The sequence below is a fragment of the Dreissena polymorpha genome, chromosome 1 (genome assembly GCF_020536995.1).
Source record: "Dreissena polymorpha isolate Duluth1 chromosome 1, UMN_Dpol_1.0, whole genome shotgun sequence".
Taxonomy (NCBI): domain Eukaryota; kingdom Metazoa; phylum Mollusca; class Bivalvia; order Myida; family Dreissenidae; genus Dreissena; species Dreissena polymorpha.
The window spans coordinates 34271324-34286288 of record NC_068355.1 but is presented as its reverse complement, the minus strand read 5'-3'; the positions used below and the strand labels follow the sequence as shown (position 1 = coordinate 34286288).

Below are 14965 nucleotides of genomic sequence, written 5' to 3'. Positions count from 1 at the left end.
AGACATAGGGAGTAAAGCCTTTGAAACTTGAATCAAGTAGGAATGGTCTTCAATTTAATTTTATTTTCTAAGGGTGTGCAGATGCTTCAGTGTGGGTATCGGAATGGTATCTTAGAAAAGCCTTACTAGCTATGTATTAATCTGTTTATGTGTTTATTTGTTTAACCAACTCTTAACTGTTTGTGTTTTTAGCAAAATCCCAACCAGGTATGATGAAACTGACGGTCTAGGGGCCCGGACCTGTCCATATCATGTCAGAGACATCAGTTGTGTGTCATTATTCCTCCTGTAATGTCAGACATCAGTTTTCTATTGTCATTGCCCTTATCATGGCATTGGTGTAATTTTCATATCATTATCCTACCATCATTGAGGAGTTCTTAACTTTTTTCCTGGCACCCTCAGGCAGTGGTTTGCATGTCCTTAATTGACTTAGTCAAGTGCATTTTGGCGGTCATATTTGGCGCCAAAATTCCAAATCTTTAAAAGTACATATTTTTACGACATGATTGCCTACGGTTCATAATTGAAGGTATCACTCCCACTCCCTGATTTTTATATCCCTGAAGGGTGGCATATAGTTTTTTAACTGTCCGTCAGTCTGTCTGTCAGTCTGTCTGTCTGTCAGTCTGTCTGTCTGTCCGAAAACTTTAACATTGGTCATAAATTCTGCAATATTGAAGATAGCAACTTGAAATTTGGCATGCATGTGTATTTAATGGAACTGTACATTGTTAGTGGTGAAAGGTCAAGGTCATTCTTCAAGGTCAAAGGTCTAATATAAGGTGTAAAAGCGGTGCAGAAGGGGGCATATTGTTTTTGGCCTGTCTGTTAGTCTGTCTGTCTGTCATTGTATCAGTCATTGTATGTGTGTGTCACAAAACTTTAACCTTCGTTAAACTTTTATAACTTTTGCAATATTGAAGATAACAACTTCATATTTGGCATGCATGTGTATCTCATGGAGCTGCACATTTTGAGTGGCTAAAGGTCAAGGTCATCATTCAAGGTCGAAGGTCAAATTTATGGCTTCAAAGCGGCGCAATAGAGGGCATTGTCTTTCTGACAAACACATCTCTTGTTGTAACATAAATCTCAACTTCATCTCCTTATTATGATTTGTTAGTTTAACCTTAGTAAATCTCATACGGAAAACGCTTATTCCCAATTTTGAAGTATCTGATTCCAAAAAAACAACAACATAATTTTCCCAATAGTAGTCAAATCAACATAATTTTTTCCTAATCCAAATGGCCCCAGCTTCATTCCCAAAAATGTGGTGCATTGTTCACAACTAGATTCAATATTAAGAACCTGTAATGTACTGTTTGTAACAAAACAATTTTCATGGAAATGTTTCTCTTATATGAACTTAAACAACATCAGAAATCTGTATGTAACTGTTTAAGTGCTATTTTACATGTCTTTCTCATTTGATAGACTGCAGGGCTTATGATTTTTCATTAAATTGAATTCTTTGTCCATAGTAATGAAAAAGTTTTAACATTTTATTCATTGTCAGTTATTGTGCCTTAGGTGAAACATTGAATTAATTATCAATAGCTATACCATAGGTTTAACTTTGAATTCATTGTCCATATGTGTAATATTGAATTTATTGTTCATAGTTATCTCATAGGTGTTACATTAAATTCAGTATCAATAGCTATACTATAGGTGAACATTGAATTAATTGTCCATAGTTATGTCACAGGTACAACATTGATTTCATTGTACATAGTTATGCCATATCATGTATGTTTTATCCATAGTTATACCATAGTTGTAACATTGAAGTCATTGTCCATATTCATACCAAAGATGTAACATTGAATAAACAGTCCATAATTATGTTCTAGGTGTTATATTAAATTCACTATCCATAGTTATGCCATAGGTGTAACATTAACTTCATTAACCATAGCTATGCTATAGACATGACATTGAAATCATTGTCCATAGTTATAGGTTCAATGAATTCATTGACATGAATGTGCCGAAGTTGTAACATAGAATTTATTGTCCATGGTTTGTTTCATGTTTAACAACATTTCTATTAGAGATACATACTAGCATTAGAAATATAGAAATATGTTATGACATGCTTATATTTAGTTTAAAAACTAGCATTTTGAACTACTTTTCAGACAGAGGAAAACTTCTACTTATGAGTTTAAACTTCAGTTTCATCTTTTCAGTTACAGTTTTAGTTTATAGATTATCCAGAAACTTGAAAGGCCTTTGGGTTTGATGGTGTCAGAAAGCTCTATCATCAAATCTTAAATCCATTTCATAGTTTCTCTGCGGATCTTGTAGATATTCTCGTACACCAGTAAGCAGGCCCTGCAGACAGATGACGTGTGTCTCGATGTGTCTGCGATAGGCGGCCCCGTGAAGCTGTTCCAATGTCACGGGCTGGGGGTAACCAGAAGTGGGAGTATAGTCGGGAGGTAGGCGCCCATACCCCCGGGGACTGGCGCCAACAAATCAGCTGGCCCAAACTGGTCAAATATTTGCAGCTGGGTCAATCTCACTGTTGGCCCAAACTGACTGCTGGTCTAATGAGCCTGCTATCCCAAGACAAACTCAGACTCAGTTTACCAAAACTGACAGTTGGTCCAAACTGATCTAAAGGCACATGACCTTTACTGAAAGCTGTCCAAAATGGAAGCTAGCCTAAAATTACAGTTTACCAAACTGATGGCTGTTGCAACTGACCCTGCCTTCCTTGAGAAAAGAAAGCCTGCCTGCCTTTCCCTGCCTGTGGCTCATCATGTTCTGTGCATAGTGCTACTAATCTTTGTTAATATTGTACTGCACTTTGCATGATTTTGTAGTTTGTATTTTGAGCATGTTTATCTGGTCAGGGATGCAAACGTTACAGAGCCTGCTATTGTGGGTCCATTGTATTTACGAAAGGAACATTTTAATGAAAGTGCTTTTCTTTATTGGCACTCTTGGGTTAAAATATATTTAAAAAAGCATCTAATAAACAATGTTCCAAATGGCTCACTAAATATGATAGAAATGGAGGAAAATAGGTTGTTTTAGAAGGCAAATTTGATCCGAAATTTGTATATGTGTGAAAATCATAAAACATTCATTGAATTGTATGTCAAAATAATAATAATGTTTAACAGTTCGCTGATAAGTGAACGAAATAAGCTATGTAACCATGGTAACCGTTCTCATCCCTGTCAATCTATCTCCATGATGGCTCTGTTTATTTTCATATTACCATTTTACCATGTTCCATTGTTGTTGAAGATGATACGTGATATCGTTCGTTGTTGTGTATCCACTGCTTTATGTAAGATTTAAGAATACAACATCAAACTTGATTATGATAATTTTTTTACCCTTGATTTTTTGAAAATAATTCAGAGGAGAATATATTAATTTAAAAAGTCATTGAGACTGTATAATTAATCCAACATCATTAATGGTATATTGGTATCACAATATTCATTAAATATTTCGAAAGAAATACTAATGGACATTTTCTAATAAAAAAACACTTACAACAATATGTTTGGATTTAACGCACTTCAATATCAAACGACATGAATTTGTAAGCTATATCTTAACAAATATAAGTTTCTATATTTGACAAAGTATTCTAAACTTCACATAAGGCAGTGATTGTGAGTTTGCTGTTTCAACCACTAGTGCCTTGCAACAGCTAACAGTAGCATGTGACGGGAAATATACTTCTACTAACTGCAGTCTCTGTGAATATTCAAAATCATGCAAGGAGCCATTTGTTTCAGTTTGCTCAATTTAACTTACATAAACAGTCCCAAGAACTCTCTCCAAGAAAACTTAATCAAGTACACCTTAAATCTTACCTTCCCAATCCACACTATAATATTGAACAGACCTCAGCTTTCCTGATCAGTTAGTTGCTTTTTGAGGCTTTGTGGTCCATCACTATACAGTCGAAACCCGCTGACTCGAACTCGTCGGGACCGACAATAAATGTTTGAGCCATACGGAATTCGAGTCATCCTATTTCTTATACACTATAAAATTTAATGTTTACTGACGTGAATCTGCAATAGATTTACCTCTCCTGTCGAAGAGTTTTCATACTGTCTATACTCCTTTCTACTTTCTGATTTTGATTGAATAAGAACCAAATATCTACTTACTATTGTTATAAATCAATATTTTAAAACTGCTACAAACACAATTAAAAAATATCATATACTAAATGTATATTGTATCGGCAAGTTTTTTAATTAGCACATGTTACATGTACAGGTAAATGTTAGAATTAGCACGTAAAACAAAACATTCATAAGCACTTTATACTCGTAGCTGAATATTAAACAGCACCACATGTATTTATTTATTTGCTTCCTTTTTTAAAGAATAACATCATGTCAGTATGTGTTTTGTTAATGAGTTGTCGTATAGATACAACGATTTCTATTACATCAAGTTGACATTGTACATAATGTAATGCAGCAATTCCAGCCATAATAATACTTCATCTACCAAAAGAACGCTAGATTTTATACAAAATATTATCTTGTGCTATCCATTAAAGATTTGGTCGATGACACGTTTGCATTATGGCTTGCCTTCAATCAAGTGCTCCTTATCGATTAAAGCTTAATGCGACCCGAAGCAAGTTCAAGCCAAATGAACAAAAGAACGTGTGAAATTTGTGATCGGGGCTGTGAAAACAGTTCAAGCCATCCGATAATTGACCCTCGCGAATTTGAGCCATCTGACAGAAATTTATATGAATATATAGCAATAAAAATTGGTGCTTCGATAAGAGTTCCAGCAAACCAAAAATTCGATCCAACCGAGTTTGAGCCATCGGGTTTAGACTGTACTATAGAAAGCCATCAGTGCTATGCCTTTAAAAAAAAATCCATGCCTATGAACCATTTTCACATGTTTCCCTATTAAAAGTAGGTCATGGGTGTTGTTTACTTCAACCGGACCTGAGACAGTTTCAGTTTTATGCTCTATATTGAAGGTTACATGACCTTTTTCTGATGGTCTTTAACTTACCCAGAGACTGCTATAACTGTTAGGTTTGCAAGGTCACAGTGACAGTCATCGAACTTAGCAACCAAATAAGCCCATATTCATATATAAACAACAACCAAGACAATATCATCTGTCCGTCTGTATGAAATATGAAATCTGAACATGTCAGGTTCTAAGTTGTGTTGCATCTAGATTCATCTGGATTGCAAAACAAACGCAGGATGGTTCGAAATTCTCCAGTATGGGGCTTGCATGCTTATTTCGTTGATGTGTTGTCTTGTGTCTATCACAGGTGTTTGCCTTTACGGGTAAGGGTCAACTAATGATGGATGATAACGTATGTATCACGTCAGCGCGGGGCGTCATAAAGTTCCAGACGTGCGAGGCAGATGGCCCCAAGTGGGACTATAACAAAGAGGTAGCACAACTGGTCAGGGTATCCAGACATCGGCTCCCATTAACAATTGTTCCTAAAATAATGTTGATACTGGCAGACATTGGTTCTTATGTAATTTTATTAACTTGCACATTGGCTCCCACATTATTTTGAAACCCTGGTCAATGGTGCCTACATTATTTTTAAAGAATGGACGAAATAATTTAGGAATCCATGTCCAGGCTGTGAAAATAATTAAGGAATCATTGTCCAGTGTGTCGGTGTGTCAAAAATAATGTAGGAACCAAGGTCTGTTTGTGTGAAAATTAGCATATGAACGGTTAATCATAGGAACCAATGTCTGATCCCGCATGCAGGCGCAAGGGGATGGTATGGATGGTGAGGGCCATGGAGGAGTGGTGGTTTTAACATGTAACATTTTAAACTTAACCACAATTGTCATGAACATGAAAGACTTGTGATTGAAATCTCAAAGGGGTCAATATAAGTGAAACACTGTCTGATATTCAGACATTTCCGTTCAAGCTGTTTCTTTATATACCTTGCTTATATATGTAGACATAACGGTTATACCAGCAAATAGATTCCTAGTTTACAAAGATTTTTGGAAACTGATAAATCGTTGACCTTTGACTATTCTATATAGAGTTGTTTGCGCTTTGCATGCCATTCTTGTACTTCTAATTTTGTGTTCCTGAACCAAGTGCATACTGTTTCTAAAACTGTGTTAGGCTTGACTCGACTGACAGTACCTTAACTATTCTAGCCATGGCAGTACCTTAAACTGTTTAAGTTGTATCTCAATAAACTACACTTACACCTGCTTGTCTTAAGTAACTGTTCCTTAAACTCTGTTGGCCATATCTCAACTGACTATACCTTCAACTGTGTTTGCCATGTCTTAAATGACTACTTCTCTGTGTTTGCCATGTCTTAACTGACTGCACCTCCAACTGTATTTGCTATGTCTTAACTGACTGTACCTCTAACTGTGGTTGCCATGTCTTAACTGACTGTACCTCTAACTGTTTATGCCATGTCTTAACTGACTGCACCTCTAATTGTGTTTGCCATGAATAAACTGACTGCACCTCTGTGTTTGCCATGTCTTACCTGACTGCACCTCTAACTGTTTGCCATGTTTTAACTGACTGCACCTTTTACTATGTTTACCATGTCTTAACTGACTGTACCTCTGTTTCTATGTCGTAACTGACTGTACCTCTAACTGTGTTTTCCATGTCATTACTGACTGTACCTCTAACTGTGTTTGCCATGTCTAAACTGACTGTACCTCTAACTGTGTTTGTCATGTCTTAACTGACTGTACCTTTAACTGTGTTTGTCATGTCTCAGGGTTCCCGCTGTCGATCGCCATTGGCGCCAATTGCGACAAAATAAAAAATCTGGCGACAAAATTTTGTAAATGGCGATTTAAAAAAAAATCGGCATTTTTCTGCGGTCATATTTTCTTAAAATGACAAAAGACGCTGTGTTTACCGGCCGCTTTACGGAAGTCGTAATAATATAGATGTCCATGAGGTAAGCGATACAGCTGTAATCAATGGAGCGTGGTGCTGACTGCAGACTACCACAAAGTGGCATGCAATGGTGAGAATTGCGATTATCTGGGGTGTTGTTACAAGTTATCTTAATTGGTCGGCAGTTTTATGGCTTCAGAGATAAGACAACATTGAAATAAACCTACCGACTTTATGCTTAAATGTGAAGTGTTTGTCACAGTGTTCGAAGCCGATTCCAAGACCGTTACATTGACAACCATGTGACACTCAAAAAGGTAAGTATCGATTGTGTTTAGAAAAATTGGTGAAATTATAGAAAATAATTAAACATTATATTGATTCTATTTACATGTAAACGGTGACATTTCTGTTTTACTCGTCAACATGGCAAGTTCAGAGTGTATAACGACTTTTAGAAAGTGAACATTAGATTCTGATAATTATGAGACTCATTCAAAAATGCAAATGTTTCCCCGCTAACATTCAACAGCTAGCAAACAAAACCCAAACAAAGACAGTTGTTAAACAGAATTTCATTTCCTTCAATTTGATTTCCAACACACAATAAATGCTGTATGAACTCTATATACTCTCAAAACTAATAAATTAATTCACTACCGGATGTTCTGTTTAAAGGTAAACATCGTTAAGCACATGAAAATCCATTTGACACACACGAAAATCTATTTGACACACAATTTAATATACATGTACACAAATGCTTATTTTATTTGACTGTTGTGCTATGAGCTTTATGTAGTAGGTCATGTGCTAGCACACATTTATATTATTTATATACTACACATTAGTTGATTATTATTAGTAGTATATTAATATTATTTTTCCCTTTTGTATTTTCAGATTACCAGAAAGCTGCATGCTGAAGCACCTAATATGTGGCAACATATTCAGGCTGCTAAGAAGGTGTCAATCAACAAGACTTACAACGGATTGAATGTGCCTTTATTTAATGAACAATCTTCAATGTGTTGTTATTCTTAATAATACTGTTATGAAATCAAGTCCTTTAACATACTGTTCAATGCTCAGTTTTTTGTTTGTATTACAATGACATGATCTTCATTGCCCAAATGTAGCCCCAGTGTGGAGACAACTTTTTAAATTTGGCGAAAGTGAGTGGCGACAACTTTTTAAAGCCCAGAGGGAACCCTGATGTCTTAACTGATTTGCACCTCTTACTTTGCTTGAAATATCTTAACTGATTTTACCTCTAAATGTGTTTGCTATATCGTATCTGACTGTACCTCTAACTGTGTTTGTTATGTCTTAACTGACTGCACCCCTAACTGTGTTTGCTATGTCTTAACTGATTTCGCCTCTAACTGTGTTTGCTATGTCTTATCTGACTGTACCTCTAACTGTGTTTGCCGTGTCTTAATTGACTGCACCTCAAACTGTGTTTGCTATGTCTTAACTGATTTCACCCCTAACTGTGTTTGCCATGTCTTAACTGACTGCACCTCTTACTGTTTTTGCCATGCCTTAACTGACTTCACCTCTAAATGCATTTTCCATCTCTTAACTGACTGCACCTCTAACTGTGTTAATGTGTTTGCTATGTCTTAACTGAATGTACCTCTAACTGTGTTAGCCATGTCTTTGTTGTGTGTATCATTCAATATATGAGCACTGTTTGAGTGACTGTTCCCAAAACTGTGTCATTCATGTCTTGATTGAATATACCATAAACCTTTTTAGCCATTTCTTAACTTATTGCACATAAAACTGTGTAAACCATATTTTGACTGACTTCATAAAAGTGTCAGAGCCATATCTTGTCTGACTTTATCTTGAATTGTATAAGTTATTTCTTAACTGACTGTACCTAAAGTTTAGTTTGCCATGTCTTGACAGGCTGTATCTTAAAGTGTGCATCATCGTTTGACTGACTACCTTAAACTGTGTTTGCAATGTCTTGACTGACTATACCTGAAATGGTGTTACCCATCTTTTGACTGACGATATCTTACATCTGTGCTAGTGCTGTCTTGACTTACAGTACCCTAAAACTGTGTATAACAAATCTTTTAAACAACTAAAGTAATTAATGTTTGCTGTTGTTGAATATGGGATGACACTGCGTGATACTGGAAAATCATTTTTATTTGTAAGACATTAACGTTCGTTGATTTTATGAGTTGACCTATTCACAAATTTAAAACAAACAAATTTGAAAATAAACAACACAAATCAAAGAAGTGATGTGTCTACCAAAGTATTTTATTTTAACGTCAGAATTTCTTATACATGAACGTAAAAGATTTTACAGTATTTACAATTTGTTGCATGTATTATAGCTAGAGCATGACATTAGTCGTCTGCTGGTTGCCAAAATTGCCTGTAATCAACAATGCAGTCAATTCTGATTAGCCCTTTCTTCTTTGAACGGACTAATACTAAAGTTTCTTTTCGGTGTACCTATTGGTAGATATAATCTATGTTAAGTTTAGTCAATGGATGATGTTTGCATTTTGAATCAATGGATGGTGTATGCATGTTGGGTCAATGGATGATGTCCGTATTGCTTGTCCATGTGCTTAAATGCTGCCAGCTAGGCCAGTCCCCGGGGGAAAGATTTTTAGGGCTGTTTTGTTTTCTTTTTAAAATTAAGTTTTTATGATATTTCATAATTGTAAGTGTATGTCTCAAAATGACAAGCATTCCTTGTTTAGACTTTTTTTTACAAAAGATTTCCTAACGAAATGAAATGTATTTGTGAATAATAAATTATATTTATATTAAATGTTTTTTCAAATTAAGAGTGTCCCTTTACTGTGACAATTTATGTTAAATGTATAATCATGGATTCAAATGTTTTACACTTGTATTGATTGTAAGTAACAAAGCTCAAATAAGATTTTGAGACATGTTGTATTTCAGACTCACGAGTTACGGCACGTGAACAGTAATCAGTGTCTAGGAAAGGCGAGCGATGCAGACAAAGAGGCGCCCTCAATAGGTGAGTGCGGAATTTTCAATTTATGTCAATTTATAATTGACAGTTCCTAAAGATAATGTGACGTCAAGCTTGGCATGTATGATAATATTAAAGCTTAGGGTCATAGTGGGACATTAATAAAGGTTTATGCCAACATACATAAAAGATTTTGCAGTAAGTTCAATTTCAGCCTGTCTCAATGTTTCAAATGTCATCCCAACATTTTATGCAAGGTTACAAATCTCTTCCCGATTTTTATATGCAAAGTTACAAATCCCTTCCCAACTTTATATGCAAGGCTACAAATCTCTTCCCAATTTTATATGCAAGGTAACAAATCTCATCCAAACTTTTTATGCAAGGTTACAAATCATATTACCAACTTTTATGCAAGGTTACAAGTCTTATACCAACTTTTTATGCAAGGTTACAAATCTCTTCCCAACATTATATGCAAAATTACAAATTTCATCCCAACTGTATATGCAAGGTTACAAATCTCTTCACAATTGTATATGCAAGGTTACAAATCTTTTACCAAATTTATATGCAAGGTTACAAATATCTTCCCAATTATTTATCCAAGGTTACACATCTCATCACAACTTTTTATGCAAGGTTACAAATCTCTACCCCACTTTTTATGCAAGGTTACAAAATCTCTTACCAATTTTTATATGCAAGGTTACAAATCTCTTCCCAACTTTTTATGCAAGGTTACAAATCCCTTCCCAACTTTTTATGCAAGGTTACAAGTTTCATCCCAACTTTTTATACAAGGTTACAAATCTCTTCCCAACTTTATATGCAAGGTTACACATCTCCCGCACTTATTATGTAAGGTTACAAGTTTCATCCCAAATTTTTATACAGGGTTACAAGTCTCTTCCCAACTTTATATGCAAGGTTACACATCTCCCGCACTTTTTATGCAAGGTTACAAGTGTCATCCCAACTTTTTATGCAAGGTTACAAATCTCTTCCCAACTTTATATTCAAGGTTACACATCTCCCCAACTTTTTATGTAAGGTTACAAGTCTCATGCCATCTTTTTATTCAAGGTAACCAATCTCTTTCTAACTTTTTTATGCAAGATAACAAATCTCTTCCCAACTTTATATGCAAGGTTACAAACCTCTTCCCAGCTTTATATGCAAGGTAACAAATCTCTTTCCAACTTTGTATGCAAAGTTACAAATTTCATCCCAACTGTATATGCAAGGTTACAAATCACTTCCCAATTTTATATGCAAGGTTACAAATCTATTCCCAAATTTATATGCAAGGTTACAAATATGTTCCCAATTTTTAACACATCTATTTTTTGAAAAAAAATTATGAGCTATTGTTATCACCTTGGAGTCGGCGTTGGCATCGGCGTCCAGTTAAGTTTTGCGTTTAGGTCCACTTTTCTCAGAAAGTATCAATGCTATTGCATTCAAACTTGGTACACTTACTAACTTTCATGAGGGGACTGGGCAGGCAAAGTTAGATAACTCTGGCGTGCATTTTGACAGAATTATGTGCCCTTTTTATACTTAGAAAATTGAAAATTTTGGTTAAGTTTTGTGTTTAGGTCCATTTTATTCCTTAAGTATCAAAGCTATTGCTTTAATACTTGCAACACTTACTAACTATCATAAGGGGACTGTGCAGGCAAAGTTATGTAACTCTGACTGGCATTTTTACAGAATTATGTGCCCTTTTTATACTTAAAAAATTGAAAATTTGGTTAAGTTTTGTGTTTAGGTCCACTTTATTCCTACAGTATCAAAGCTATTGCTTTCATACTTGCAACACTTATAAGCTATCATAAGGGGACTGTGCAGGCAAAGTTATGTAACTCTGACTGGCATTTGGACGGAATTATGGGCCCTTTATACTTAGAAAATTGAAAATTTGGTTAAGTTTTGTGTTTTGGTCCACTTTACCCCTATAGTATCATAGATATTGCTTTCATACTTGGAACACTCGCAAACTATCATAAGGGTACAGTAAAAGGACAAGTTGCATAACTCTGGTTGTCATTTTTATGGAATTATGGACCTTGTTTGACTTAGTAACTTTGAATATATGGTTAAATTTTGTGTTTCGATCCACTTTACTTCTTAAGTATCAAGGCTATTGCTTTCAAACTTCAAATACTTTCATGCTATCATGAGGTTACTGTACCTGGCAAGTTGAATTTTACCTTGACCTTTGAATGACCTTGACTCTCAAGGTCAAATTATTAAATTTTGCTAAAATTGCCATAACTTCTTTATTTATGATTAGATTTAATTGATACTTTGACAAAACTACTCTTACCTGACATACCACAATAGAATCCACACAAACCATCCCCCGTGCCCTCCCCCTCCTGCCCCCCCCCCCCCGAATCCCCTCCCCCCTAATTTTTTTTAAGATCATCTCACAAATGACCACCACACCCTCACACTATACCACCCCCCCACCCCCACCCCACCACTCCCATTTTTTTTTGAAACGGTTAAAAACACAAATATTTATTTTTATTATTTTATTTTTGAAATACCGTCCAACCATCGCACCCAAGAATCACCTCCCCCCCCCCCCCCCACCACCCCCCCCTCCCCGAATTTTTTTTTTATTTTTTTGCATTTTTTCCCCCATTTTTGGAAGATAATGTAATAAATGTCCACACACCCACACTATACACCCCTCTTCACTCCACCCCTCCCTCCTTTGTGATTGAAATTGAGAGTCCCTTCTCCTTTAAAAAGAAAATAGACCAGCGGTCTGCACCCGCAAGGAGGTGCTCTTGTTTATCTAAGGTTTCACATCTCATCACAACTTTTATTTGCAAGGTTACAAGACTCTTCCCAACTTGTTATGCAAGGTTAAAAGTCTCATCCCAACTTTTTTTTACAGGGTTTCAAATCTCTGCCCAACTTTATATGCAAGGTTACACATCTCCTCAACTTTTTATGTAAGGTTACAAGTCTCATCCCTACTTTTTATTCAAGGTTACAAATCTCATGCCAACTTTTTATGCAAGGTCACAAATCTCTTCTCAACTTTGTATGCAAGGTTACAAACCTCTTCTCAACTTTATATGCAAGGTTACAAATCTCTTCTCAACTTTATATGCAAGGTTACAAACCTCTTCTCAACTTTATTTGCAAGGTTACAAACCTCTTCTCAACTTTTTATGCAAGGTTACAAATCTCTTCTCAACTTTATATGCAAGGTTACAAGTCTCATCCCAACTTTTTATTCAAGGTTACAAATCTCTTCCCAACTTTTTATTCAGGGTTGCAAATGTCTTTCCAACTTTAAATGCAATGTTGCACTTGTCTTCCCAACTTTATATCCAATGTTACAAATGTCATCTTTTCATTTTACACAAGGTTACAAATCCTCACTTCCTTTATGCAAATTTACAAATCACATGTCTAAATCGAAGGGGATTTATTCCACTAGTTCATGTCGAAAAGTACTAATTTGGGATATATTTCAACAATGCATGCTAATTGGGGATTTATTTCAACAATGCATGTCATAGTGTTTTAATTGGGGATTTATTTTAACAATACATGTCAAAGTGTACTAATTAAGTATTTATTTCAGCAATACAGGTTCAAGTGTACTTATTGGGATTAATTTCAAGAATACATATCTTATTCTATGCACAGGGGTTTTGTTTCAGCCAGGCATTATTTAATCTACTCATTAACTTAAGGATTTATTTAAACAAACATTACTAGAGTATAGATCTGTATACTTCAGCTTGCCAAGTTGGACTTGACTGTTATTGTATACACTTGATATGTTTCAGGCCCTTGTGACGGTTCAGAGGGACAGAAGTGGACATTTTCTGACATGAAAATGTGACATACTTGAGTGATAGGACTATACAATCAAACCAAATCATGGGTTTACTGGTTTAAACTCAAGTACGAAACCTTACATAAAAAGCTTAAGTGTGATAAAACAAATTGTAGGTATTACAATTTAAATGTTCGATGCTGTCTAACATGACAACAAAGTGTAACAAAACTAGAAAAAATAAACTAATTACGTGTGGAATGATATCATTGGCGGTAAATGTATTTCTTACTTAACTACATAGTGCGATAAAGCTGGTGCAGTAGATACGTAATTTGTGGGTATAAGGATTTGAATTTGAAAAACAAAACATTCTTACATGAAAGCAAAGTGTGATATACAACAGGTGGAGTAATTTGGACAGTTCCTGGCAGTTCCACTGCTGTGACGGTTGCATGTTGTTAAGGAGATTAAATCGCTATGGTGCTGTGTGTAGCTGTGAACTGTAGCTGTATGAATCTAGTCTGCAACTGGGATTGGGATCACCAAAGGTTTCCAAGAATGGGATCCAATAATGGAATCATCAAATTGTCATCCCATTATATCTGCACTCTAGCCATCTTGTGTGTCCCTGGATTCATGCGTTTAAGTGTGAAACTTGTTGATTGTGTACAGCAAGAAGGGGCCTTCCGTCGCTTTAATATACCATTTAAAGCATTTAAATGAATTTTAAGGTGCAGCCATGATTGTTAGAAGTACAGGCATTGTTGTCAGTTTACAAGTAATTGCTGTCAGTTGTCAGCAAAAGCCTACAAGCTCAATGACCCTTAAGTATAAAGTTAATTAGCAAACAATATTATATTTTGTTCTTACATTGTCTCAAGTGATAAAATTAAGATGTGTTTAAGTTTTTTTCCTTGACAAGCTACTTCTTTGTTTATTACACAGCTCTGTTTGAATGGTTTTGCCATTTTTATAATAGATATTTATACGGCGTTATTTATTTGTCCACTAATTAGATAAATGTACATCTGTATTTAACTGTATTGTTCTCTTAAGATTTTGTTAGTCATTTGTTGTTGTACTTTTTTACATTGGATACCTGCTTAAACGGTTTTCTGCTTGTGAATAGTTGTAAGTCTATAGTGATTCAATTTGAAGATTTTTTATACCCTTTTCCACTTAGATACGTATTTTGACACACTTGTAGTCACTCAGAGAGTTAAATTTAATTATAGACCTTTCTTGTTAGATTCAAATGTTAAAGGCTTCATCTCCAACCCTGATTTGCA

At 35.3% G+C, this 14965-nt stretch overlaps 1 protein-coding gene across 1 annotated transcript; it reads left to right on the top strand.

The window, feature by feature from the left end:
- The first annotated feature begins 1705 nt into the window (after positions 1-1705).
- LOC127866629 (polypeptide N-acetylgalactosaminyltransferase 1-like) lies at positions 1706-13792 on the top strand. The gene is made up of 5 exons (XM_052407371.1): positions 1706-1714; positions 2317-2421; positions 5300-5425; positions 9829-9907; positions 13684-13792. Exons 1-5 carry the CDS (start codon positions 1706-1708, stop codon positions 13737-13739), a joined length of 375 nt encoding a protein of 124 aa, XP_052263331.1. The 3' UTR covers positions 13740-13792.
- The last annotated feature ends 1173 nt before the right edge of the window (positions 13793-14965 follow it).

Excerpts from the sequence above, each read along its gene's own strand:
- LOC127866629 (XM_052407371.1), top strand. Across the intron at positions 5,426-9,828 it reads AGTGGGACTATAACAAAGAG|ACTCACGAGTTACGGCACGT; the intron begins GTAGCACAACTG and ends GTTGTATTTCAG. Across the intron at positions 9,908-13,683 it reads CAAAGAGGCGCCCTCAATAG|GCCCTTGTGACGGTTCAGAG; the intron begins GTGAGTGCGGAA and ends GATATGTTTCAG.